Source organism: Schistocerca americana, chromosome 9 (genome assembly GCF_021461395.2).
Source record: "Schistocerca americana isolate TAMUIC-IGC-003095 chromosome 9, iqSchAmer2.1, whole genome shotgun sequence".
Lineage (NCBI taxonomy): Eukaryota > Metazoa > Arthropoda > Insecta > Orthoptera > Acrididae > Schistocerca > Schistocerca americana.
Window position 1 is genome coordinate 58324964 of NC_060127.1, and position 25837 is coordinate 58350800.

The window sequence follows — 25837 nt, forward strand, 5'->3', positions numbered from 1 at the left end:
ATAAATTTAATAACTTTAGTAAATCACCAGTCTTAGCTGCTGTATTGGAGACAAGCAACGCTCGTCGCTGCAGCAGATGGAACAGTTTGAAAAGTCATGTGGCTGTTGCCATGCCACGTGTCGGCTGTTAACATGGAAGCCCTTCACAGTGCAGCCAATATGTATACTATCAGTACACTTGACCGCACGTCACACACAGGCCACTCCATCTCTAGAGCTCATGAAGAAGGCACTTGGATTTTCACATGGCAGCATGCTAATGGTTCCTCAGTCTGGTGAAAATGGCAGACACCAGAGCCAACTGTGGTAGGCAACATGTAGTAGATGATAAAGGCTGCTAACGACTGTCACCAGTCACAACAGTTGTAACAGAACACTTGGCATTAGGTGACAAAAAAAATTCGGTCGAACTATGCAATACTGACTATGCAACACTACATGAATGAACTAATATTTGCATAGTCAATAGATAATGATAGCACAGAACAACAAAACAAAATCCCCTTCGTTCAATCAAAATCATGTTCAAAAACTACCTGAAATGTACTCATTACATTGCATGCAAAAATAACCAATAATAATCTCATTTCACAAACTATCCAGAAAAATTTATAAACCACAGCTTCGTATGTTGTTTGTGTTACTGCCACAAAATTTAATGAAGTATTGCAGTAAACTCTAGTCACAATTTTCGAGATTCCAATAATTACCAGCTCCATGTTATTAGTATTGTTCAGCAAATTTATATGTTAATTAATAGGTGTGTGAAAAATTAAAAATAACACAACAAAACATTCACAGCAGCACTACATTTTTTTCTTTAGCAGTAATAATCGCAAGAAAGGGAAAACTCGATTGTTAACAATAATTTTCGTGCATGATCTTGTTTTTACTTCACATTTGTGAATGTGCCAACAACACTTAATATTCAAACATTAATTCTAGTTCAAATATACTACTTTCGAAAAATAAGTTGGGGTACTCACAGGTGTATGCCTGCTAAGTTCCTCACCATCAAGAGCAATGAAGGATCATTGTGCAGAATTGCTTGCTCATTATGAGGCTGATCAGGACACTTTTTTGCCGAACATCGTCACAGGCAATGTAATGCATGTTCATCATTTGCACTGGAAACAAAATGGCAATCCACAGAATGGCTCTGCACCACCTCTCCTCTGAAGCAAAAAGTTCACAGCCTCACACCTCAGACGGTAAAGTAATGACGACAGCCTTTTGTGACTCTGAATAGGTATCTTGTCCTCCTTCGTGGTGCAACAATCAACTTCGAAGCTTATTGTGCTACCCTCAGGAAATTGAAGAAACTGCTTCAGTGTATTCGTCACCACAAAAATGCAAACCAACTTCTTCTCCATGACAACTTAAGATCTCAAACAAGTCTGCATATCTGAGAGTACCTCAAAAAACTTCATTGGAAAGTTCTCCCTCATCCATATACAGCCGGATCTCACACATTTCAAATTCCATCTGTTTGGCCCAATGAAAAGTGCACTGCATGGGAAGCATTACATGGGTTATTGATGCAATAAGACGTTGGCTCCGAAGATGACCTGTAGATTGGTACCATGGGGGCATACAGGCCTTCCCAGTAAGGTGACATTAAGGCTGTCATACTGAGTGGAGATTATGTTGAGAAATGGGGTTTTGTACCTAGAAGAGTGGGGAATGATGTGATGTATTGGAATACTGAATAAAACCAACTTGCTTTCAGAAAAAAATGTGTTGCATTAGTTACTGAGTGCTACTGGTACTCGTTAACCCTTTCTTTACCAGTCTAGCCATTCGGGAGGACGACGGTTCAATCCCGTCTCCGGCCATCCTGATTTAGGTTTTCCGTGATTTCCTTAAATCGTTTCAGGCAAATGCCGGGATGGTTCCTTTGAAAGGGCACGGCCGATTTCCTTCCCAATCCTTCCCTAACCCGAGCTTGCGCTCCGTCTCTAATGACCTCGTTGTCGACGGGACGTTAAACACTACCCACCACCACCACCACCAGTCTAGCTTATAAGAAACATCGTCTTTCCATAGATGTATTTTGCATCAAACCGATTTTAACTACTCTTTGCCACTGTTTACTTGAAGTTCCATGTCAGTAGTGACTGTTCCTGACAACAAATGGCAGGAACTAATGCGCAGGAAAAAGGAAACAATTGTTGAGCGTGACTAGTTGCTGCAGTCTTCATTGTGAAGATTCGATGATAAAAAACGCGTAAAATACGTAAGTTTTGCACTTTCGTTTACAGTGAAATAATTATCATGTGTTGTGACAATCCTTCCAGCATAAGTACATCATACATTTGACTTGCATAATGATTTCCAGATAAGATAAACTGCGAAAAACCTTATGTTACTTCAAAGCAATAGTGGAATTGAGTGGAAATTCTGTAATATAATGCCCCGCTTTACAAATCTATTGATGTAGGTGTTTGAAATTTTGCTTTGCAGGTATAAAATCACATTCTAGACACTTTTTAAATGTTGCGTCACTATGTCTGGCGTTTTGACTGATGCTGACCTAGAATATATTATGAATTTACCCGATAATGAGTTCATTGCATACATTGATGTCCCTGATGGGGATATAGCAGATGTTGGGGACGAAGATAAAGATGAAACTGTCGAAATTGATGAAAGTTCTCAAGCTATTTCTGAAGCAGCTGTCATGAATTTCATTCAGATGGTGGAAAAGGAGGATGGAGCTGAAATTTCGGCAATTAGAGAGGAGCAAGAGACAGAATATGAATTTCCAAAGGTAGGGATCACTAACTGAAGTAACAATATTGAGAAAGTACATACGTATAAGTATAATTACGTATTTTAGACATCAATATCTTTAAATTTCAGGCTGATGCTGTCAGGAGTTGTAAAGTTATTGATTCTCAGCCAAAATCAGATGTAAGGGACAACAATACAAATGAAACAGCACCATCTACACTTGAGCACCATCTACACTTGAGCAGCAGCAGCAGCAGCAGCAGCTAGTAAAACATAGATGAAAGCGTAGTGATTATAAATTTAGAAAAACTGATTTTGTGGTACAAGACACGGAATGGAAAGGATCACTTCCACCACCACCAGTAGAGGAAATGACACCGTTGCAATATTATAAAATATTTATGAATGATGGCGTATTTGAACTCATTGCTGAGCAGTCCAATATCTATGCTTTGCAGAAGATTCAGTTTCTTTGTAGACGAGCAAATATGAAATGGAGCAGTTTGTTGGTATTTTACTGCACATGGGCATAATCAAAATGCCTTCTATTCATTTATACTGGTCGAATGAGTGTAGGTATTTACCAATAGCTGATGTGATGAGCATAACTCGCTTCTTCCGGCTATTGCGGTATTTTCATGTTGTCAGTAATCAAGACTTACCTGAAGCTAATAGTAATGGTGACAATCTCTTCAAGATTCGCCCACTTTTATCTGCATTGCAGTCATCATTGAAGACACTCCCTCCAGAAGAATACTAAGCTGTTGATGAACAGATAATACCATTGAAATAAGCCTCACAAGTGGGGCTACAAATCTTTTACGAGAGCTGGTGCTTCAGGCAAGATGTATGATTTTGAAATTTATGTTGGCAAAAGCACTTGCAGTGATAGAGGATTAGGTTTGTCTGGGGATATTGTTTTGGCATTGACGGAAACATTGCCAGAGAAACGGCATTTCAAAGTGTTTGCTGATAGTTGGTTTTTGTCTATACCATTAGCAATTGCCCTGAAAGAAAGGGGCATTGAATTCTGTGGCGCTATCAGGACAGATAGGGTGCACTTGTGCCTCCCCGAGATTAATTACTTACATCAGTCTCAAAGCTATATGCTGGTGATTAGATGTTTACTATTTAAGTGGTGTTTATCACATGAGGCCTTTTTCTACACTTGCTGATTTAGTTTGTAGTTGACAAAATGTTAGGTAACATGAATGGTTAGTAAATTGAGATTTCATTGATGCTTTCATGTGGTCTGCAGACCACTTATGGGGACTTCCCCATCACTGCGTTGTTCTGAGCATTTCTCACTCATCTCTCTAGAATATTTGAGAAGCTAACCATTTTCTGCACCCTGGGTGTTCTATTCCAGCCACCCCCCTAGCAGCTCTTCGTTTTACATAATGTTCTGACCATAGCTGCAGCACTCTAGTTTCAGTGCTCTGTGCAACCATTCTTATTGAAATTTAAGTAAGATATCATTTACATATAAATAGTTGAATCGTGTCACTTTATGGTAGGTGTGATTCTTTCTGCTGAAGCTTTTATGTGTTGCACTTTTGATATCAGTTGAGTCCATAAAAACTGTCAGATAAAGTCCTGAAGGGGAAAAAAATTATAAAAAAAACTGTATGTAGTTGCTACACTATGTGCTTCTGTAAAGAATATTAACATCAAGTCATTATTAATTCTAATCTACTCACATTGATAATTAAGACAGTTACTTTATACGTATACATTAGGATAAATGCAGCTACTTTGAGAAAAGCCTGCTCTTCTACCACTCAGTTGCTTCAAACAAAGCACTGCACCGACCACTCTTAGCTGCTTGCATATTTCCAAAGTCCATTTCTATGAGCATCCACTGCTCAGTTCCTGAATTATCTACATTCTCTCAGAAAGTGTATCACATATAAAACTTGGAATTATGTGGAATTTACATTCCAGAATCCAAACATTTTGACAAATTATTTAAATGACTGTGTTCTCCTTATACAGTGTTGTTGAATATTTTGGATTTTGAATTCCTTGCTCAATATCAGTTTTGGGTTTGTTTAATTTTAGTTTTACAAGTTGAAATGTGTGATAGTGTTGTGTGATTTTTGGATACCACATCCTTGTACAGGAGCCAGAAAACTAGCTATTTGTGCGAACAGCCAGAAAGTAAAGGGAGAACATACTGTTCGGTCTTCAGTCCATGGGTCGACCTCTCAGCTTGCCAAATCTGAAATGAAGTGTTCTGACTCTCTAAGAGCAATGCAGAGGAGTGACAAACCATGAGAATAAATAAATGTCTACTGTTGTTTAACTCAGCAGTATATTCTGACAAAAATTCACACGCACAAGTACTTACTAGCTTTTAACATCATGAAAGCTTGTTTTAAGGTACTAAACACATCACAAAGTTCACAGACAATTTCTACTCTTTATTCCTCATTTCATAAAGTTAATTGTTTGCCTTAAAGTTGGAGAATAATCTCAGACATTGCCCTTCGTTTTTCTTCAATACAGCAGATGGCACATGAAACAGAACATTGAAAATGAAAGACAGGTTTGCCTGTAAATCATTAATCCAGTTAGGTACACTTTTACACAGTTTCACAATATACACGCAATACATCATTCAATGGTAAAAACAGTCATGTCAGTCATCATACCTCCATCCGAGGATTAAACAGACATGGATAGAATCACGGCACATTCTGTAGCAGAGAGTAAAACATTCCATATGGTTGATGGTGAGGAATAATGTCCAAAGTTCAAACACCTTGATCTTTACTTAATCACGGTGTGGACAGCAAATGAAACACTCTCTCCTAAGTTGCTTCCAGTGTCAGCAGCTGTGTTCACCCAGCACCCTTTTTGTTTACAAAATTATTTAGATTGTTGTTGGTTGAAGACATAAAATGATCCCAATTTGTCTTGAAGTATGCCTGTACTCTATTTATATTGTATAAAATTCTCAGGCCAATGACTTTTAAACTTTAACCTTCAACATTTATAAACAAAACCAAGCATAGATAGTGGCCTCTGAACAGTTTCTTTATAATTTCTGTATCTTTTGTTAAATTACAGTGTCATAGTGTAAGTTACTACAGTTTCATTACTACTTATATCAAATACAGTGCTGTCATTTTAGATTTGTGTCTTATTTACTATGGTAAGTTATCTAACATATTTTGCAGCTTTTGGCATGAAAATTGGTTTCCACCTTCTTCAAAAAGTAAAGGAGGTAGCTTCATGAAAAATTCTACCATATGTTTTTATGAGAAACTTAACGTAATTCCAGGGGTAGAAATTTCTAATTTTAATGTTATGTGCTTTTAAGATTTTGAAAAAAGTGTAATAATTCAAAAAATGAAAGAGAAAGCTTCATGAAAACTTAAAACAAATGTTTTTATAACCAAATGATTCTAATTAAAATTTTGTCAAAACTGGAATCTCGAAGAACCTGATCATTGGATCATGCTGAGGTCTGAAACTGTTGACATTGGTTTAATTTTGCATAATCTGGGCAAGTTTTGTAGTAATATTTCAACATTTAATTTTACATAAGATTCTTATACAGTATCTCTGTTCACTTTTTCATGGCAAAGCCTGCTTCGGATAAGAAAATACACACATTCACACAAAAAAGCACACCTCATGCGCACATGACTGGTATCACCAGCCACTTTGGCCAGATATAGCTGTCGTGTGTGCATGAAGTGTGGTTGCTTGTGTGAATGTGTGTGTGTATTCTTGTCAGAAGAGACTTTTGCTGAAAGCTCGAAGTGTAACAGTTTTTTCGTTGTGCCTTTCCTGCAACACATCATATTTATGGTGAGTAGCAGTCTCTTCTTTTCATAATAATGGTTAACAGAGTGAGAGAAATTTCTTAGTGCTGATCAGGCAGAACTGAGCTTTTCAGTCAATGTATCCACCTGCTGCTACCACCATAGTTAATTCTTCATCTGGATGCCCAGAAACTTCACACACAGAGCCTCAGTGTGTACATGTCCATTGACCTATACTTCTGGTGCCTGTAACTCGTTCTTATTTGTGTGTAGTTTCATAATACAAGTTTTTGCAAGATTAAAGTTTAACCTGCCAGCTGTGAACAGACTGCAAGCCTTTCTTTTATTCTCATGGCTGTGTCTGCTATATATGTGATTGGGCCCTTTATCAATAATATCCTTTGCATCCGTGGATATTAGTTTTTCAAGAGGAGTCCACTGCCCCAGATAGATCAGTATTGTAGACTGACAACAGAAGTGGACCAAGCACTGAATCTTGTGGTACGTACTCAATAATTTTATGATACTGCCTATGTGAAAGCCAAACTGAGTTGTTAAAAAGTAGTTCGACTATTCAGCTGTAAACAGCCTTCTCAAAAAAATTTCAGAACACAGGGAAGACAGAGATGCATCCATAGCTGCAGGTCAGTTGCTTATCTCAAATTTTTTAAATGGGTGTTATTACTGCATCTTCATCTTTCATGAGAAACACCTTGACTGATCACAAAGGTAAAAGAAAGGTAGCACTACCAAACTGGCACAAGATTGTGCTTGGCTTAATGCTTTTAGTGACCGAATTATTTTTGTGATCTCTCTAACAAATTATTTAACAAAACTGATGTCTGCTGGTGGAATAAGCATTGCCTGTCTTAGAAAGTGTACTGGACCTGCTTTTGACAGATCATTTTCTGTCCCCATGTTTTCAAGTACTGATAGGAAGCGCTCATTGAATTATTTGAATTTTATATCATCTGTCTTGGAGCTACTGTAGTCTGGAAGTTGCATATCATATCATCTGTCTTGCTGCTGTCATCTAGGAGTTGGATTATCATTTTCTTTGCAGACTGTCTTCAGACAGGTGATGGAGATGTTTTTGTGAAGAAGTTACTCACATCCATTTGCTCAGCTAAACGAATCTGTACCTTCAGCAAGATAAGAACACAACTCACAAGCTGTATCAGAACAAGACTGTTCTGCAGCTTAAAAGTCTGTGCTGTGCAGGGACTCAAACCCATGACTGTGCTGTAACTTCATTGTGACTAGAACGGATAAAGGAGGTCCTGTGGTCTTGCTAAATAAAGCTGATTATACAAACAAAATGAAGAATTTATTGTCAGTGCATCTTGAAACACTACAGAAAGATCCACAGCTAAATACAATGACCAGGCTAAACAGGTACTAAACAAGTGCTCCAACATTTTTCCTGAATATGTTTGTAAGGATATTCTTTGAATGAATTCTAGGGCTCCACAGCTGCATGGCTTACCCAAACTCCACAAACCAGAAGTTCCAATCTGATCAAAAGTATCTGCAATACAAGCACCAGTACAAAATATTACCAGGAAGATCAACAGCATCTTGAGGGAAATTCTGAACTTCCTGGAAAATATAGCATTAAGAACAGTTTAGATTTAGTTAACAACTTAAATGATGTGAAGATTCCATCAAACACAAAAATTGGTCTCTTTTGATGTACTGAGATTATTCTTGAGCATTCCTGTGAAAGACTGTATTGACGTGTTGCAATCATTGTATTTACACAACATTAATCCAGGAGAACAGCTGAGCATAATTAGTATAGTGGAATGTTGTTTAAATCAAATTATTTCTTTAAATGCAAACATTTTAGGTTAGACTACCATGACTGTTATTGACATTAAATGAAACAACAAGTGTACTGTAACCAGTATTGTTTCTGCTTTCAAGGGACTTGTTATAAGCACGCAGATGAGCTCAGCCTAATCCTCTCTGCTAGCTGAAATGTTCATGAACAAGTTGCATAAAGCTTTTCTTAAGAGTGAACCATTGGCATAACATGTTGTGTATTGGTACAGATATGTTGATGATAGTTCCTATATGAGGAAATGTTCCTCTGCACAACTCCACAAGTTCATTGAAAATATGAATCAGTGGGATACTAGCATTAACGTCAGCAAGGAGTTTGAGAGTTCCAGCATTAATTTCCTGAACATCAGCTTATAGGTAGGATATAGCAACTATAAATTTAAAATTTACAGAAAAGACTTCTTTACTTACACATTCGTCCCAGCTTCCTCTCAACATCCTATAGCCTACAAACATGCAGCTTTTCACCACATGATTCACCACCCCCTTTCTATACCCAAGTCCCAAGAAGACTAAGACCAGGAACTCAATGCAATAAAAACAATAGCAACAAATAATGAATTTCATCCCAACATTATTGGCAAAATTCTAAATAAATACTGAAGAAGCAAGCTGGATCCCTACTGCACCCAGTGAATAACATAGGTAGATTGGAAAGGAAATGTCGAGTTTCCTTTTATCGGTAATGCTTAAAATAGGATAAGCAACATTTTAAAAGGGAAGAGTTTCTCTGTGCTTTTCTATGTCCTACAGACAGTAGGTAGATTTCTCTTCAGTTTAAAAACTAACAACCAAATATCATGGAAAGCTGAATTGATAAGATCATCTGCCAAAAATGTCAATGTTTCTGTGCTAGCAACACTGAGAGGTCAAGCTGTGCTCAGAGAATACCATAGAAGTGGGGGATGAAAGAAGTCATCATTGCATGATTGAAAACCAAAAATACACCATAGAAATAGAAGTGCTACACATAGAGGGAGTGCAAAGCTCACTCAGATAGAAATTTTAGAAGGTAAGATACAGATGTGTGTATTCCCATATTTATTATCAAATGAAGAACCTCAGTTCAATTATTCACCCGTTTTTGGGCAATATTGCAACTCCCCAAGTAGAAGAAAAACCTTGGTGCCCTCATTCATATAATGAAATTCCATTCCTGTGCCTAGCCTCATGCCAATGTACATTTAGTCATAGTTATTGTAAATGCTATCCTAATGAAATTTGTAAATATGTTTAGTCATAGTTATTGTAAATGCTGTCCTAATGAATTTTGCAAATCCACCTGTAATTTTCTCTAAATTGACAACAGGAATAACTTTTACAAATGAAGTTAAAATTGATACTTCAAAAGTTAACAAGTTTATTGTTGCTTACTTCTCATCTTTGGCATCAGTTTTATTCTAGAACATGAGCTCATAACTTGAAACATAAGTCATACAGTAATAATAAAGTTCATGAAATAAGGCTAAAAAGTTTAGTTAATAGAATATAAAATTTTCACTAAAACCTTATAATATAATAATTACTCTTTGTGTAAGTGAGGTAATGAACATTACAAACGACTTATGTTACATGAGATGACTAAAATTCAGAAAAGATTTTACTAAAAAATTAACAACTCAAGCTTCCTCTGTCAAACTCCCAACAATGTGTACACAAGAATTAGTTTGACCATGTCTCAGCAGGCAGCAGCTGTGTTTAGGGCAAAAAAATATGCATTGGCCACTTTCCCCATTGTGGCCATGTTACCTCATCTCCCCCCACTGTAGTGCAGTGAGGTATGCAGGAATGATTCTGCCAAGTCTGGAAAGCAGCAGAGAGGTTCAGACAGAAGTCAAGCTGTGAGGGTAGTCCAATGTTGCCCTTTTAAAATATACTTGTGTTCAGATTTGAGATTGTTGACTTTTTATAGCTCTGAACATCTGCACCTGCAATTAAATTATCTGCAGGCCATGCCAAAGTAAATATGTGTGACTTCTTTGCTGATGGAGCCTCGGGTCTGCTGGAATCCAAACATTTCAACAAAAAATTTTATAAATTAATGTGAAGTATTTCTTCTGTAACAGAGTCGTACATTGTTTCATAATGTACAATAACTTCTCAGTTTGAAACTTTTCACAATAGGAACCATTACTTGTCCTACATAAGAATTACATTATTTAATATTCAGTCCACTTCTTCTGTTCTGCCCTGATGTCATGCCTTATTTTCACAACCTGTGTTTTTACTCAGCAGTGAACTACTCTACTGTGACATGGGATGATGAATTGAGGGGAACACACAAGTACTGCAATTGCTGGAAGATGCGTCGTGGCCCTCTGTTCTCTCATAACATGCAAAGAAGATAACAAAAAATACCCTCTGAACAGCTTCATATTCTTAAACATTAAATGGTTATATGTTTGAACAATTGTGATGACAAGTAGGCACAGTCCCCTTGTCAGACAGATTGCAGGAACTTTCTACCCAGATCCAGAATGAGATTTTCTCTCTGCAGCGGAATGTGCACTGATATCATATCGTATCAGCACACACTCTGCTGCAGAGTGAAAATCTCATTCTGGAAACATCCCCCATGCTGTGGCTAAGCCACGTCTCCGCAATATCCTTCCTTTCAGGAGTGCTAGTTCTGCAAGGTTCACGGGAGAGCTTCTGTAAAGTTTGGAAGGTAGGAGACGAGGTACTGGCAGAAGTAAAGCTGTGAGGAGTGGGCGTGAGTCATGCTTAGGTAGCTCAGTTGGTAGAGGACTTTCCCACAAAAGGCAAAGGTCCCGAGTTTGAACCTCGGTCTGGCACACAGTTTTAATCTGCCAGTAAGTTTCATTTCTACCCAGATGTTTAATGAAATCCTCCATTTCTCTGAGCCAACAACGGTGAAGACGTTTGCTCTCCAGCAGTTGTTTTTGTGGCTCTTGTATAAGAACAGGTAGGGGGAAAACAAAAGCCGTTGTAAAAATGAGTGAGAGGTGTTTATTTATATTTTACATGCATTAATACAAAAGATAGTTCTTCACCGAGGGCCGGAGTAGTCTGAGCCCCGCAGGCACTCCACTGTCCAGCTGTCAATCTTCTGCCGCATAGCAGCAGAGAGTTCGTTGAGTGCTCCACCGACCTTGCCACTCCGGATGAAGTGCTTCCCGGCAGCCGTAGCCGATGGCAAACCTGACTGCTTGCGCACATACTCTGCCACTTCCTGGAGGTTGGCGTGTGGGTTGGAACGCATCTTTTCCACACTCAGGTGGTCCAGAATCTTGGGCATCTGCTCCTCTGGCACTGGCTTACCCAGGAACTCCCCCACTCTGCGGATCACAGATGCTAAGTCCTGTAAAAGTTGTATAAATATACGTAGGCCATAAATGGTATCCAGGGAACAGATTCTACCAACTGTAAGAGTGAGATCATGTGGAGGAGAGTGTGGTACTAGATAGTGTAGCTTGGGGCACATGATGTTTTGTGATCACAGTCTCAATCTAGAGACTGATTTTGAAGTGTTGTGCAGTGTTTGTAAATACTACGAGTTCTACATATTTAAGTGCTACATAATATAATGTAGCTATTTTAAGAATACTGTTAATCCTTCAGTTATAAAGTTCTGTGGTAAGCGTACTTCTGTATATTTTTATAACTAGATTATGTAATATGTGGACAGCTAGGAGGGTGTCCATACCTAGGTGCAGGAGGCGAGGGGGAGGGGGGGGGGTGTCCGTGGCTCACTCACCCACACTGCCTGATAGCTCTCAGGGAAAGGAAAAAAATGTAGTGTAATAAGATATTTTCCTTTCAAGAAAATTATTTAAAAGTCAGTCTTACCCAGGATTTTAACAGGATCGGAACAGGAACTTTTTTATTGCTATTTACAAGATGCCTTTGTCATACGAAATATTAAAAATTCTCTATATCATGCCTAATTCCCCCCCCCCCCCTCCCTCCATACCCCCTACAAACTACAATATGGGTGCCCTTGGACAGTTAACAGTTAAGCCATAGTTTTTTGACACTCCGGCACCATCTTGTACCTTGAAATAGCAGAAGGTCTTCCAGTAACAAACAGGTGATATTTGCAAATTAACTGAGTTTTCCTTAGTTTCACAACAATTTTCCCTCTTGAAAATTGAAATTTGTGTTGCTTGACAATAGTTTCTATTTCAAAATGTTTACAGATAATAACTGATTTTTGATATTACTTACTGATTATTGGTGTGTAGTGCAATAATAACATAATACATAGATCATTCAGTTCGTTATTGACAACATTTTATCAACTGCAACACTTTTAAATTGGCTTAGAATATTTGTTCTTAAGTACATGACTGTGTTGTACCTTGCAATATTTTTTCACATTTGTATAAACCTTACTTGTCCAGAGAAATTTTTGTAATTTCAAAGACTGGGGCACCCATAATGTACCATCTAAATCTAAGTGACTGCTTTGCAATCTAGAATTGTTTGCCTGGCAGAGATTATGCTGTCATTTCAAAATGGAATAAGAAGACGCATTAACATCTGTTACCAGGCTGGCTAAAGACAAATATCTGATAAGTGTTCGTGGTACAGCACTCTCGCTTGTTGTGTGTCACACAGATTTGTTAAAGGGCTTCCAGAATAAACGAGGGTCTACGGGAAACAAAATTTACAGGTGAGTAATTAACATGTAGGCTTTTATCGCCAATGTCTTCATTAGTTAAAATTCCAGGCTGAGAGGCTCTGGCCGATCTGTAAAACTTCTTCTTCCTGATAAATCTTTGCCAACTGCAGGCAACATCTTCTGAGGTAAGATGTTGCTCGCAGTTGGCAATGAAACATCAGGAGCAAGTAGTTTTACAGATCGACCATGGTATCTCAGACTGGAAGTTTTAACTAATGAGTTGAGTAATTGTTCAGTGAGAGCGCTGGAGCTGTTTATATTGTTGTCAAATTTCTTTCTTTCCCAAGCAGAACTGCCAAATATATGGCAGGAAAAATTCAAAATGGCCCAACTGGCCCACTTGTTCTTTGTAATTAATGGTGCACAGATCTTATTAGACAACTTCATTCCATGGAAGGTTGCCAAACACATTCCGTATTGACGAATAGAAAAATTCATCAATATGAGGTAGAACTTTGTCATCTATACTATGAGAAGACTGGAGACAAAGAAAAGAAGCAAATTATTCATGAACAAGATGAAGCATTCTTGGTCTGGCACTGAAATGGCGTTAATTTCATGTAGATTTTGTTTCTGTATGTCCATCTTGTTACAGATGGTTGCTGGACCCCAGCTCTTCAGTACAGGATGTTGACTCAAAACACCTTTCAGACGTCTAAATTTCCAGTTGTTATCTTATTGAGCAACCAGTTTCGGAGATATATTATGCCATCTGCAGGCCTTCTGTCCAATGTGTAGGCAGATTCCCACCTCTGGTCCAGTCAAAATAGGGACCATCATTCAGAGACTGGTATATGTAGAATCCTACTTGACACAGCAATCCCTTCGATCATCACTTGCTGAGTCAGGAAGTTGTGCAGTTGAATTGTTGGGCTTACCTAACAGTGAACAATCATCTGATGTATTGTAAAAATTAGAAATAAAAAATGAGCAATAGGAAGAGAAAAACCACACAGGAAAGTAACGAGTGGTTCCCACGAAGTGACTGATAGCAGTATGCTTGAGAAAAATGACTTTTCCAATTTTCTTTCTGTAAACAGTAAGGGGTCATTAAACTGTAAAAAAATACTGTGTGTAAATCAAGCAAAGCTATTTCAATTCCTGGAATTCGTTTTTCGGTAGCAGTTCTCCCATCTCTTTAAAATACTAAAAAAAATTATTTTGCATTTCTGTCTTTTCTTCACTATTGTATATATTATGAGGAAACTGACTGGCACACAGAATTGATTTCTTTTGTATCTTATACCTTCATATCACAGCTTGATAATGAAGTATATATTTTTTCAATATTGCTAAAAAGAAAGATGATGAAACTTACCAAACAAAAGCGCTGGCAGGTCGATAGACACACAAACAAACACAAACATACACACAAAATTCTAGCTTTCGCAACCAATGGTTGCCTCATCAGGAAAGAGGGAAGGAGAAGGAAAGACAAAAGGATACGGGTTTTAAGGGAGAGGGTAAGGAGTCATTCCAATCCCGGGAGCGGAAAGACTTACCTTAGGGGGAAAAAAGGACAGGTATACACTCGCACACACACACATATCCATCCACACATACACAGACACAAGCAGACATGTGTCGCCACTGTGTGATCGCATACCGAGCGCCACCACAAGGCAGGTCTCGAGATACTGACTAGCACTCGCCCCAGTTGTACGGACGACGTAGCTAGCGATGCACACTGACGAAGCCTCGCTCATTTGCAGAGCGGATAGTTAGAATAGCCTTCAGCTAAGTCAATGGCTACGACCTAGCAAGGCGCCATTAGTAACATTGCATGTATCTAAAGAGTCTCACTTGTATCGCCACAATCTCCAGATGTACCAAAAGGATGGATTAAAGTTAATTATTCCAGCAGCTACGTACTTTTCTTTATAGCATTCATTACGTATCCTGTTTCAGACCTCACGTCCATCTGCGTGAGCGTAGCGCGTGCCTTTCGGCTTCCTCTCATTGTGTCTAGGCTGTCTTGTCTAGACACAACAAATGCTCAAGGCTTGTTTAATCCACAGGAGATTGTCACAGATATACTGAAGCAAAGACTTGTGAAGACAGACATAAGCTATTCTGAGAAAGTCTATTAGCAAAGTTTCAAGACTGGCTTTAAATGTGCACTTTGGGGATATACTACAACACCCTACCTATCGCTCACACGAGGATCATGAGAATAAGATTAGAACATTACTACACGCACGGAGGCATTCAAATAATTATTCTTCCCACGCTCTGTTCATGAATGGAACAGGAAGAAACCTTAATAACAGGTACAATGGGACACACCCTCTGCTATGCCTCTTACGTTGGTCTACAGAATATAAATGTAGATATATAACTTGGTAGGTATGCTAATGCAGAACCGATTTATGCTGTAAAATAAATTAGTTTCAATTGTGACCACAAGGTATCAATCTGGTGCTTTACACTGTTTGTATGATATCCACCCTGTCATTTGACAAGCCATAACGTGAGTGACAGTATGGATGTCGAAAAGAGAGACCGTGTGCTGTTAGTGAAAGTGTTTTATGTGGACAGCGGCAATCACAGTGCTGCATTGAGAGAGTACCGATGGCTGAAAGGTATGAGGAGACGCCGGATGTCAGTGAAATGGTTCAAAGGAGATGGAACAATACAGTCTCGGTGTTTTGAGTCTCCGAATTATGCGTTTCCCATAAATCCGAGCCTCGTAAAATAAACAAACTGAAATAAAATAACTATTGTACAGAGTATCGGTCTTTGATCCGTTATCCCCACTCACTCATAGCACACCACCTATTTATTTGTTCACAAGCAAACCTTTTGTGGAAAGTGGTGCTTTAGGTTTGTCACTGTCGGTACAGTACAGTGCTGTGTTTTGTTTTGTTTGCTGATTGTTTGACTTCTAAAAAGAGTGCTATAACAAAGAAAAGAAACGATCTGACAAAGGAGAAACAATAAAAAATTTCTTCTCGAATGCAGTCAGTGAAGTTACTTTTGGTGCCTGGCGAAGAAACAACCTTAAGGATACAGGGTACTTTTCTGGTTCAATATTATGTAAAAATCAAAACCTATTTCTTTCAGGCACTGTTTATAATGTATATGTTTTACAGATTTTTTGTTGATGTCAGGTACTGCAGCACACTTTCTAAACAAATTAGAAGTAATTTGAATATTTTTGAATCTGCTTAGGGTTATTTAAGAAAATACAAAGAAATTGATGCAACTTTTTTTTCCAAAATGCTTCCTCAAAATTGAAGTATCCTTTAATCCAATGTTATACATTTGAAGGAGACCAAATTTTTACCAGATATGCATGACATGATGGCTGAGCTACTAGACCTATTTAATTCCACCTATTATGTATATTACAAGGGAAAAACAATATCACATCTTACATTTTAATTTTATAATTTTTTTTCCCAGTAGAAGTGTTATTTTTTCTATAATTTAGTTGATTCTGCAATAAAGCTTAGGTCTACTACATAAGTATGGACTATTGCAAGTTACAGAAAAAAATTAGAACAATGCTTTATAAACTTTAGGAAATACTTGTACCTGAATTCTGAAAAATACAACTTGTGGGAAATTGCGAATGAAGATAGGAGTCCAATTAAACTGTGCCTCAGAACATTCCTGAAGCATCATAGCCTTCATCCTGCAGCAACACACACACACACACACACACACACACACACACACTAGATTTCGTCTGCTACAACAATAGACAATTTTACTGTAGATTCGATAAAACCATTCCGAACTAGCTCTCTGGGATGTCCCCCATGGTTATCAGGAGAATACCGGAACTATAAATCCCTTCCCAGTCATTCCCATTTGGCACTCCCTCTGCCCCAAATCCCAGTCTTGTGGCGCATATAGCTCAAAAAAAGATCTTTGAGGGTCCTTAGAAAGGTAAGATACACATTATTATGGCAGGCCAAGTGACTTTTGGTGGTTTGATTTGGGGGAGGGGACCAAATAGCGAGGTCATTCGTCCCATCGGATTAGAGAAGGATGTGAAGGAAGCTGGCTGTGTCTTTTCAAAGAAGCCTGAAGCGATTTAGGAAAGTCACAGAAAACCTAATCAGGATGGCCGGACGCAGGTTTGAAGCGTCGTCCTACCGAACGCTAATCCAGTCTGCTAACCACTGCGCCACCGTGCTCGGCGAGTGACTTTTATTGAATGCCGCACTACACATCAAATTGGCACAGATACATGACTCTCTTTTTTAAAGTAGTTACCAGGTGTCTGCAAACCACGGTTGGAACTTTCTGCTAATCGGTAAAGTCCTCGACAATAGAAATCGGCTGCTTTTCGAGAATCGCTGTGTGTTGGTCCTCATCGTTAGGAAATCTGTTCTACCTGCCCCCCCCCTCCCCCTCCCCCTCCCCCTGCCCCTCCCTCGGTAGCTTAACGAAAAGATGAGATGGAAATTGCATATTACATATTACAAGTTCTGAGATTTTCCGACTATCATCGCTTTCTCCGTGTGGACTTGGCACTGTTTCAGTACGGCTGGCTGCGACATTGAATTTGGTCCATATACTCCTTGTGTGTAGTTTAGACGTTTTGCCCTCAAGAGTCGTGCTGTCTCGTGTACTTCAACTCTCCAGTTCGTTTCCTGTCGCCGCGCCATTTCACTCGCTCACAGCGATGCACCTATTATGCACTGAACAGCCAAAGATACTGGTACACCTACCTAATATCGTGTTGGGCCGCTGCCAGCACGCAGAAGTGCCGCAACACGACGTGGCATGGACTCGACTAATATCAGAACTAGTGCTGGAGGGAATTGATATGTTGCAAGTTGCTGTTCAGGAGAGATCTCCACCCCTCGTATTCTTTCGGATTTATGGACAGCCCTGCAGGATTCATGGTATCAATTCCCTCCAGCACATCAATGATGTTTCTTTGAATGGCTTACTCGCTGACAGTTGTTCATGGCCCAGCGTTGAAATCTGCAGTAATTTTAGGAAGTGTTGTATTTCTGTCACGTTGAACGATTCTCTTCAGTCGTCGTTGGTCCCGTTCTTAAGCGAGATTTGATGTTTTACCTGGTTCCTGATATTCACGGTACACTCGTGAAATGGTCATACGGGAAAGTCCGCACTTCATCGACACCTCGGAGATGCTGAGTCCCATCGCTCGCGTGCTGCTTGTAACTGTACGTTCAACCTCACTTAAATCTTGATAACCTGCCACTGTAGCAGCAGCAACCGATCTAACAACTGCGCCGGACACTTGCTGTCGTATTCTGTACTAGAATACGGATGCCTAGACCAGTTCATTTGGTGCTTCAATGTATGTACCGCAGGAGAATCTTGTCTGCAGGAAGCCCGTAACATGTACTCTCTTCCGATAAGGCGAACTCGTATTAGGGCTGGGAGACGAGTGTAACTTACTTTCTGATGTGCTAAGGGCAACGTCCGACCCAGCTCTCACAGGTAGGGAATGGACGATGTGGAAAGTAAAGAACGAAAAACACATTGTCCAGATTGCCAGTCTTTGCCGCTGGCTTATGTAAGCGTACAGCAACACGCCAAAGTTCCCATCACACTTCTCGATTTTTTAAAAATTCGTCAGGACTGGAAACTTTTTTGGCATAGGAGCTTGGAACAAACAATATTTTTGTTACAGTTCTATATGTTAGGGCCGGCCGAAGTGGCCGTGCGGTTAAAGGCGCTGCAGTCTGGAACCGCAAGGTTCGAATCCTGCCTCGGGCATGGATGTTTGTGATGTCCTTAGGTTAGTTAGGTTTAACTAGTTCTAAGTTCTAGGGGACTAATGACCTCAGCAGTTGAGTCCCATAGTGCTCAGAGCCATTTGAACCATTTTATATGTTAGGCTCTGCACTAAATGCTTTTCCCCGTTTACACATGTTGTTTTTGAGCACTTTTTAAATTGCATTTTATGTGTTATTGCAATTATTTCTCATATTTTGCTTAACTTTTACCGTTGCTATCGCTGACTGATTAGTAATTATGTGTTTAAACACAGGTTGCTGAGTGTTTAGAGAGAATGAACAGTAAGACGTGAATGTATGATTCTTGCTCAATATTTTGACCAATGTTCAAGCGGCAAAATTTCGTGATCGTACATAATGCACATTCTGCATTTCGTAATTCATCGGTAAACACATACCCCGGATCCTTAAGAGATTCGAACTCCCATATACACTCCTGGAAATTGAAATAAGAACACCGTGAATTCATTGTCCCAGGAAGGGGAAACTTTATTGACACATTCCTGGGGTCAGATACATCACATGATCACACTGACAGACCCACAGGCACATAGACACAGGCAACAGAGCATGCACAATGTCGGCACTAGTACAGTGTATATCCACCTTTCGCAGCAATGCAGGCTGCTATTCTCCCATGGAGACGATCGTAGAGATGCTGGATGTAGTCCTGCGGAACGGCTTGCCATGCTATTTCCACCTGGTGCCTCAGTTGGACCAGCGTTCGTGCTGGACGTGCAGATCGCGTGAGACGACGCTTCATCCAGTCCCAAACATGCTCAATGGGGGACAGATCCGGAGATCTTGCTGGCCAGGGTAGTTGACTTACACCTTCTAGAGCACGTTGGGTGGCACGGGATACATGCGGACGTGCATTGTCCTGTTGGAACAGCAAGTTCCCTTGCCGGTCTAGGAATGGTAGAACGATGGGTTCGATGACGGTTTGGATGTACCGTGCACTATTCAGTGTCCCCTCGACGATCACCAGTGGTTTACGGCCAGTGTAGGAGATCGCTCCCCACACCATGATGCCGGGTGTTGGCCCTGTGTGCCTTGGTCGTATGCAGTCCTGATTGTCGCGCTCACCTGCACGGCGCCAAACACGCATACGACCATCATTGGCACCAAGGCAGAAGCGACTCTCATCGCTGAAGACGACACGTCTCCATTCGTCCCTCCATTCACGCCTGTCGCGACACCACTGGAGGCGGGCTGCACGATGTTGGGGCGTGAGCGGAAGACGGCCTAACGGTGTGCGGGACCGTAGCCCAGCTTCATGGAGACGGTTGCGAATGGTCCTCGCCGATACCCCAGGAGCAACAGTGTCCCTAATTTGCTGGGAAGTGGCGGTGCGGTCCCCTACGGCACTGCGTAGGATCCTACGGTCTTGGCGTGCATCCATGCGTCGCTGCGGTCCGGTCCCAGGTCGACGGGCACGTGCACCTTCCGCCGACCACTGGCGACAACATCGATGTACTGTGGAGACCTCACGCCCCACGTGTTGAGCAATTCGGCGGTACGTCCACCCGGCCTCCCGCATGCTCACTATATGCCCTCGCTCAAAGTCCGTCAACTGCACATACGGTTCACGTCCACGCTGTCGCGGCATGCTACCAGTGTTAAAGACTGCGATGGAGCTCCGTATGCCACGGCAAACTGGCTGACACTGACGGCGGCGGTGCACAAATGCTGCGCAGCTAGCGCCATTCGATGGCCAACACCGCGGTTCCTGGTGTGTCCGCTGTGCCGTGCGTGTGATCATTGCTTGTACAGCCCTCTCGCAGTGTCCGGAGCAAGTATGGTGGGTCTGACACACCGGTGTCAATGTGTTCTTTTTTCCATTTCCAGGAGTGTACAAAAAGCTTGAAACGTCTGATTACTTTACAAATGAGTGAATGTATTAAATATTTGTTGTTAAGGAGGTAAACGAGAAAAAGTTAGGAAAGTTTTGAAGTTTGTTGCAAAACGCTAACTGAAATTGCAAATACTGGGAGAATATGGTGTGGTTCATTTTCGTGGTGTGAGTTACTCTGCGTCGAGACGTATACGCAGTTTCCAACTATAATGCTGATCTCGCTATGTTAAACTTTGAACATCTAAATCTATATTGTGCGTGGCAGAGGGTGCGTCATAAAGTACCAGCTATTACGATTTCTTCCCGTTCCATTCACGTATGGAGCACGGGATGAATGATTCTTTAAATACCTCTACGTGTGCTTTATTAACCCAGTCTTGTCCTTATGGTCCCTATGTGTGCGATGTGTAGGAAGGTGTAGTATATTCATAGAGTCATAATTTAAAAACGGTTCTTGAAACTTTGTAAACAACTTTCTTGGAGTAATTTACGTCCGTCTTTACGCATCCACCAGTTCAGTTTTTTCAGCACCCTCTTGACGCTCTCCCACGGGTCAAACAAACCTGGGACCATTCGTGTACCGCTTCCCTGTATACTTCAGTATCTCCTGTTAAGGTCCTATTTGTACAGGTCCCAACACTTGAGCAGTATTCTAGGATGTGCCGCACGAGTAATTTGTAAGCTACCTCCTTTGTAGACTAGTTTCATTTCCCTAGTATTCTACCAATAAACCAGTCTACCACCCGCTTTATCCACCACTGAGCGTATATGAACGTTCCATTACATATTCAATCTAAGTGTTAGAAATGCGGATGATAAACGGGTATTCATTGGACAAATATATTATACTAGAACTGACATGTGATTACATTTTCACGCAATTTGGGTGCATAGATCCTGAGAAATCAGTACCCAGAACAACTACCCCTGGCCGTGATAACGGCCTTGATACGCCTGGGCATTGAGTCAAACAGAGCTTGGATGGCGTGTACAGGTACAGCTGCCCATGCAGGTTCAACACGATACCACAGTTCATCAGGAATAGTGACTGGCGTATTGTGACGAGCCAGTTGCTCTGCCACCATTGACCAGACGTTTTCAATTGGTGAGAAATATGGAGAATGTGCTGGCCAGGGCAGCAGTCGAACATTTTCTGTATCCAGAAAGGCCCGTACAGGACCTGCAACATGCGATCGTGCATTATCCTGCTGGAATGTAGAGTTTCGCAGGGATCGAATGAAGGGTAGAGCCACGGGTCGTAACACATCTGAAATGTAACGTCCACTGTTCAAAGTGCCGCCAATGCGAACAAGAGGTGACCGGGACGTGTAACCAATGGCACCCCATACCATCATGCCAGTATGGCAATGACGAATACACGCTTCCAATGTGCGTCCACCGCGACGTCACCAAACACGGATGCGACCATCATGATGCTGTAAACAGAACCTGGATTCATCCGAAACAATGACGTTTTGCCATTCGTGCACCCAGGTTCGTCGTTGAGTACACCATCGCAGGCGCTCCTGTCTGTGATGCAGCGTCAAGGGTAACCGCAGCCGTGGTCTCCGAGATGATAGTCCGTGCTGCTGCAAACGTCGTCGAACTGTTAGTGCAGACGGTTGTTGTCTTGCAAACGTCTCCATCTGTTGACTCAGGGATCGAGATGTGGCTGCACGATCCGTTACAGCCATGTGGATAAGATACCTGTCATTTCGACTGCTAGTGATACGAGGCCGTTGGGAGCCAGCATGGCGTTCCGTATTACCCTCCTGAACCCACCGATTCCATATTCTGCTAACAGTCATTGGATCTCGACCAACGCGAGCAGCAATGTTGCGGTACGATAAACCGCAATCGCGACAGGCTACAATCCGACTTTTATCAAATTCGGAAACGTGATGGTACGCATTTCTCCTCCTTACACGAGGCACCACAACAACGTTTCACCAGGCAACGCCGGTCAACTGGTGTAGCGATTTTAATGGCCAGTAGTGTATTTTAAATTCTTTGATTCTGTCAATGATTACATAAAATTCTGACATTCAAATTTCCTGCCCCTTGAAGCCATTAGACAGACACTGAAACTGGTTATCCATTTGGTTATAGGCGTAGATATGAAATAACTACTATGTACCTACTATGTACTCGTTCGTTCTAATCATCGGGGGCCTTGATATCCTACAGTGCAGCACCTCGGCAAAAACCTTACGTAACTAACAATTAATTGGGCAATAATTTCCTTTCTTATTAGGGGGTTCAACAGTAACATATTTAAATGTCTGAAATATGACAGAGACGTATTAAACCGTTGTTGAGGCATGGCTGAGTAAACGAGAACTGCTGTATGTTCTGTTTGTGTTCTTCATAACGTTAACTTTCTTTTCTTTTACAGCTTCGAATTTTATTGATTTGAGTTAGGGCAGCGTTGGGGTTACTACGTAGACACCTATCGATGAATTTATAACAAACTGTTTCGGTTTTTCTTCACTGGTTCTTGCTCTAAGGGTACAATGATGGGTGTATACACTATGTTATTGGCGATAAAAGACCTTTTTTTGGTACAGACTGTAAGGCAGGTTCAAAAATGGTTCAAATGGCTCTAAGCACTATGGAACTTAACATCTAAGGTCATCAGTCCCCTAGAACATAGAACTACTTGAACCTAACTAACCTAAGGACATCACATACATCCATGCCCGAGGCAGGATTCTAACCTGCGACCATAGCAGCAGCGCGGTTCCAGACTGAAGCGCCAAGAACCGCTCGGCCACAGCGGCCGGCGCAGGTTGACTAATTTATGGTGATACGTACTTACCGCCTTCATATCTTCATAGCTGTAAAAGAGGACGTTTGGCTCGTTCCTGATGTTCCAGAAATCTAGGACATGAGTCCAGAAAGGGTTGTACATAGCTGAAAGCAGGTAACACCACACATCATAAAGATGCATTTAACATAAGGACAGTAAATACAACAGATTTAAGTCTGAAGAGGAGAAAATGACACTTTTTAATTAAATGTAGATTGCACTGCTATAGGTTATGTAACAAATACAAAATTCCTAGGAATGAACAATGATAGTCAGTTGAAGTGGAAGGAACACAGAAAGGTACTTTCAAACTGACTGCCTACAGAATACTATGTATGGCTCTAATCTGTCCTCACACTGAACATGGGCATGAAAGTCGACGAGTTTTGTGACGTCAAAATGTGGAATTTCGCGTTGTGGAGCATTCCCCAAGCGTGGAAGCCAGCATCAGAAGCGTCTAATTTTCTGGTCGTGGAGGGGAATGTGGACTATGAGATGTATGATCACTTCCGTAGCAGACGTCATACTGGATTACTTTGGTTGCAGTTGAAGCCTGTATTTCACGGATTTTATTTTAAAACGTATTTAGAATGGTAACAATTTTTTTTGTTTTGCTATAGGGCTACTAGGGAAGCTATGAACTTCCTGTACAGCTGTGTCTCATTCAACAATTTCGCTACAAGAAGCGCTGTGTGAGTTACATGGTCCCGCCAGGAGAAAACTCAGCGTGTTGTGTGGTTAGCAGAAACCAAATCACTGATTACTGTGCACAGAAAGTTTGTGTTCCATCATGGGAAGAAAGCACCTGATGTCAAGTCATGGATGGAAACTTTTTTATCTACGGGGTCGGTTCAGAAACTGACAAGCAGCGGCAGACCATCTGTTTCTGATGAGACTGTGCAGGCTGCTCAAGTCGCACTTGCGGAGCCGCCACAGAAGTCAAGTAGACAAGCTTCACATGAGCTTTAAGTGACAAAGAGTGCAGTGCGCAAAATGTTTCGCAAAGATCTTAAATTGTATGCCTACAAGGTACAAATTGTTCAGGGATTTGCAACCAGATGATCGCCCAAATCGTCAACAATTTGCGATGGACATGCTGAACCGTTTCGTTGAGGACAAAGATTTATTGAAGCGTGTTTGGTTTTCCGATGCGGCTATATTTCACGTTTGTGGTTCAGTTACCAGCGATAATGCCCGGATCTGGGGATCAGAAAATCCTTATGGAGAATGAGAATACATCAACGACAGTGCAAAGCTTAATGTGTGTGTATGTTAATGTGTGATCGAGTGGTTGACCCGTGTTTCTTCCTCGAAAGCAATGTATGTGGATATGTTTACCGGAGTATGTTGGTGAATTATGCTGTTCCCCACCTACAGGATATGCTAGATACCATTGTCTTTCAGCAAATTGGCATTCCGCCTCATTTGGCTCTAAAAGCCCTCTATTTTTTTATTGAAATCTTACGCAACAGGCGGTTGGCAGAGACGACCCAATTCCATGGCCCCCCAAAGTCACTTGACATTACCCTCTCAGGTTTATTTCTTTTGGGGTCCGTGAAAGATTATAAAAAACAGTGGTATCCGCTACTGTGACATTGCAACAACGCATCAGACTTGCCGCTGGCACAATCACACTAGACATGTTGCAGAATGTGTGGCAAGCGATTGAATTCCGGCTTGATGCGAGGGTTGGAACTTTAATAGTGGCAACTATTTATTTACAGCTCGTACAAAATAGATACATGTTTCAAAGTTTTACTGACCTTCAAAGTAGTCACCAGCATTGTGTATAACCCGTTGCCAACGATGTGGAAGTCGTAGGATACCCTCAGCAGTGCCAGTTGTGTTGACAGTTCGAGCGGCGCGGTCTATTGCCCGACCAATTTGTAGCAGTTCTGAAGCGAATGCCGTGAAGTGTTTCCTTCAGTTTAGAAATCGAGTTGAACTCACGAGGGCTTAAGTCAGGGGAGTGCAGTAGGTGATATAGCACTTACCAGCCCCATCAGTCAAACAAATCAGTAACAGCTTGCACTGTATGTGCTTGAGCATTGTCTTGCAAAATGATGGTCAGATCCTGCCGAAAGCGTCATCACTGAAGTCTCTAAGCTGATCGTAGATTGTGTTCCAAAAATGAACAGCATAGAGACAGAAGTGATGACACTTTCTGCAGGACCCCTAATATCAGCACGCAGAAGTGCCGCAACACGACGTAGCATGGACTCGACTAATGTCTGAAGTAGTGCTGGAGGCAACTGACACCATGAATCCTGCAGCGCTGTTCATAAATTTGTAAGGGTACGAGGGGGTGGAGATCTCTTCTGAACAGCACGTTGCAAGGCATCCCAGATATGCTCAATAATGTTCATGGCTGAGGAGTTTGGTGGCCAGCGGAAGAATGTTCCTCTAGCCACTGTGTAGCAATTCTGGACGTGTAGGGTTAGCATTGTCCTG

General features: G+C 41.1%; 1 protein-coding gene across 1 annotated transcript in view; it reads right to left on the reverse strand.

Annotated features, from left to right (window-relative positions):
- Positions 1–11325: 11325 nt before the first annotated feature.
- The window catches only part of LOC124551296 (luciferin sulfotransferase-like), a 66883-nt gene continuing 52371 nt past the window's right edge, over positions 11326–25837 (reverse strand). Inside the window, exons 5-6 of the mRNA XM_047126307.1 lie at positions 23396–23490; positions 11326–11673 (exon numbers count right to left, since the gene is read on the reverse strand). Coding sequence (XP_046982263.1) covers positions 11362–11673; positions 23396–23490 — 407 coding nt within the window. The 3' untranslated portion in view covers positions 11326–11361. The remainder of the gene's footprint in view (positions 11674–23395; positions 23491–25837) is intronic.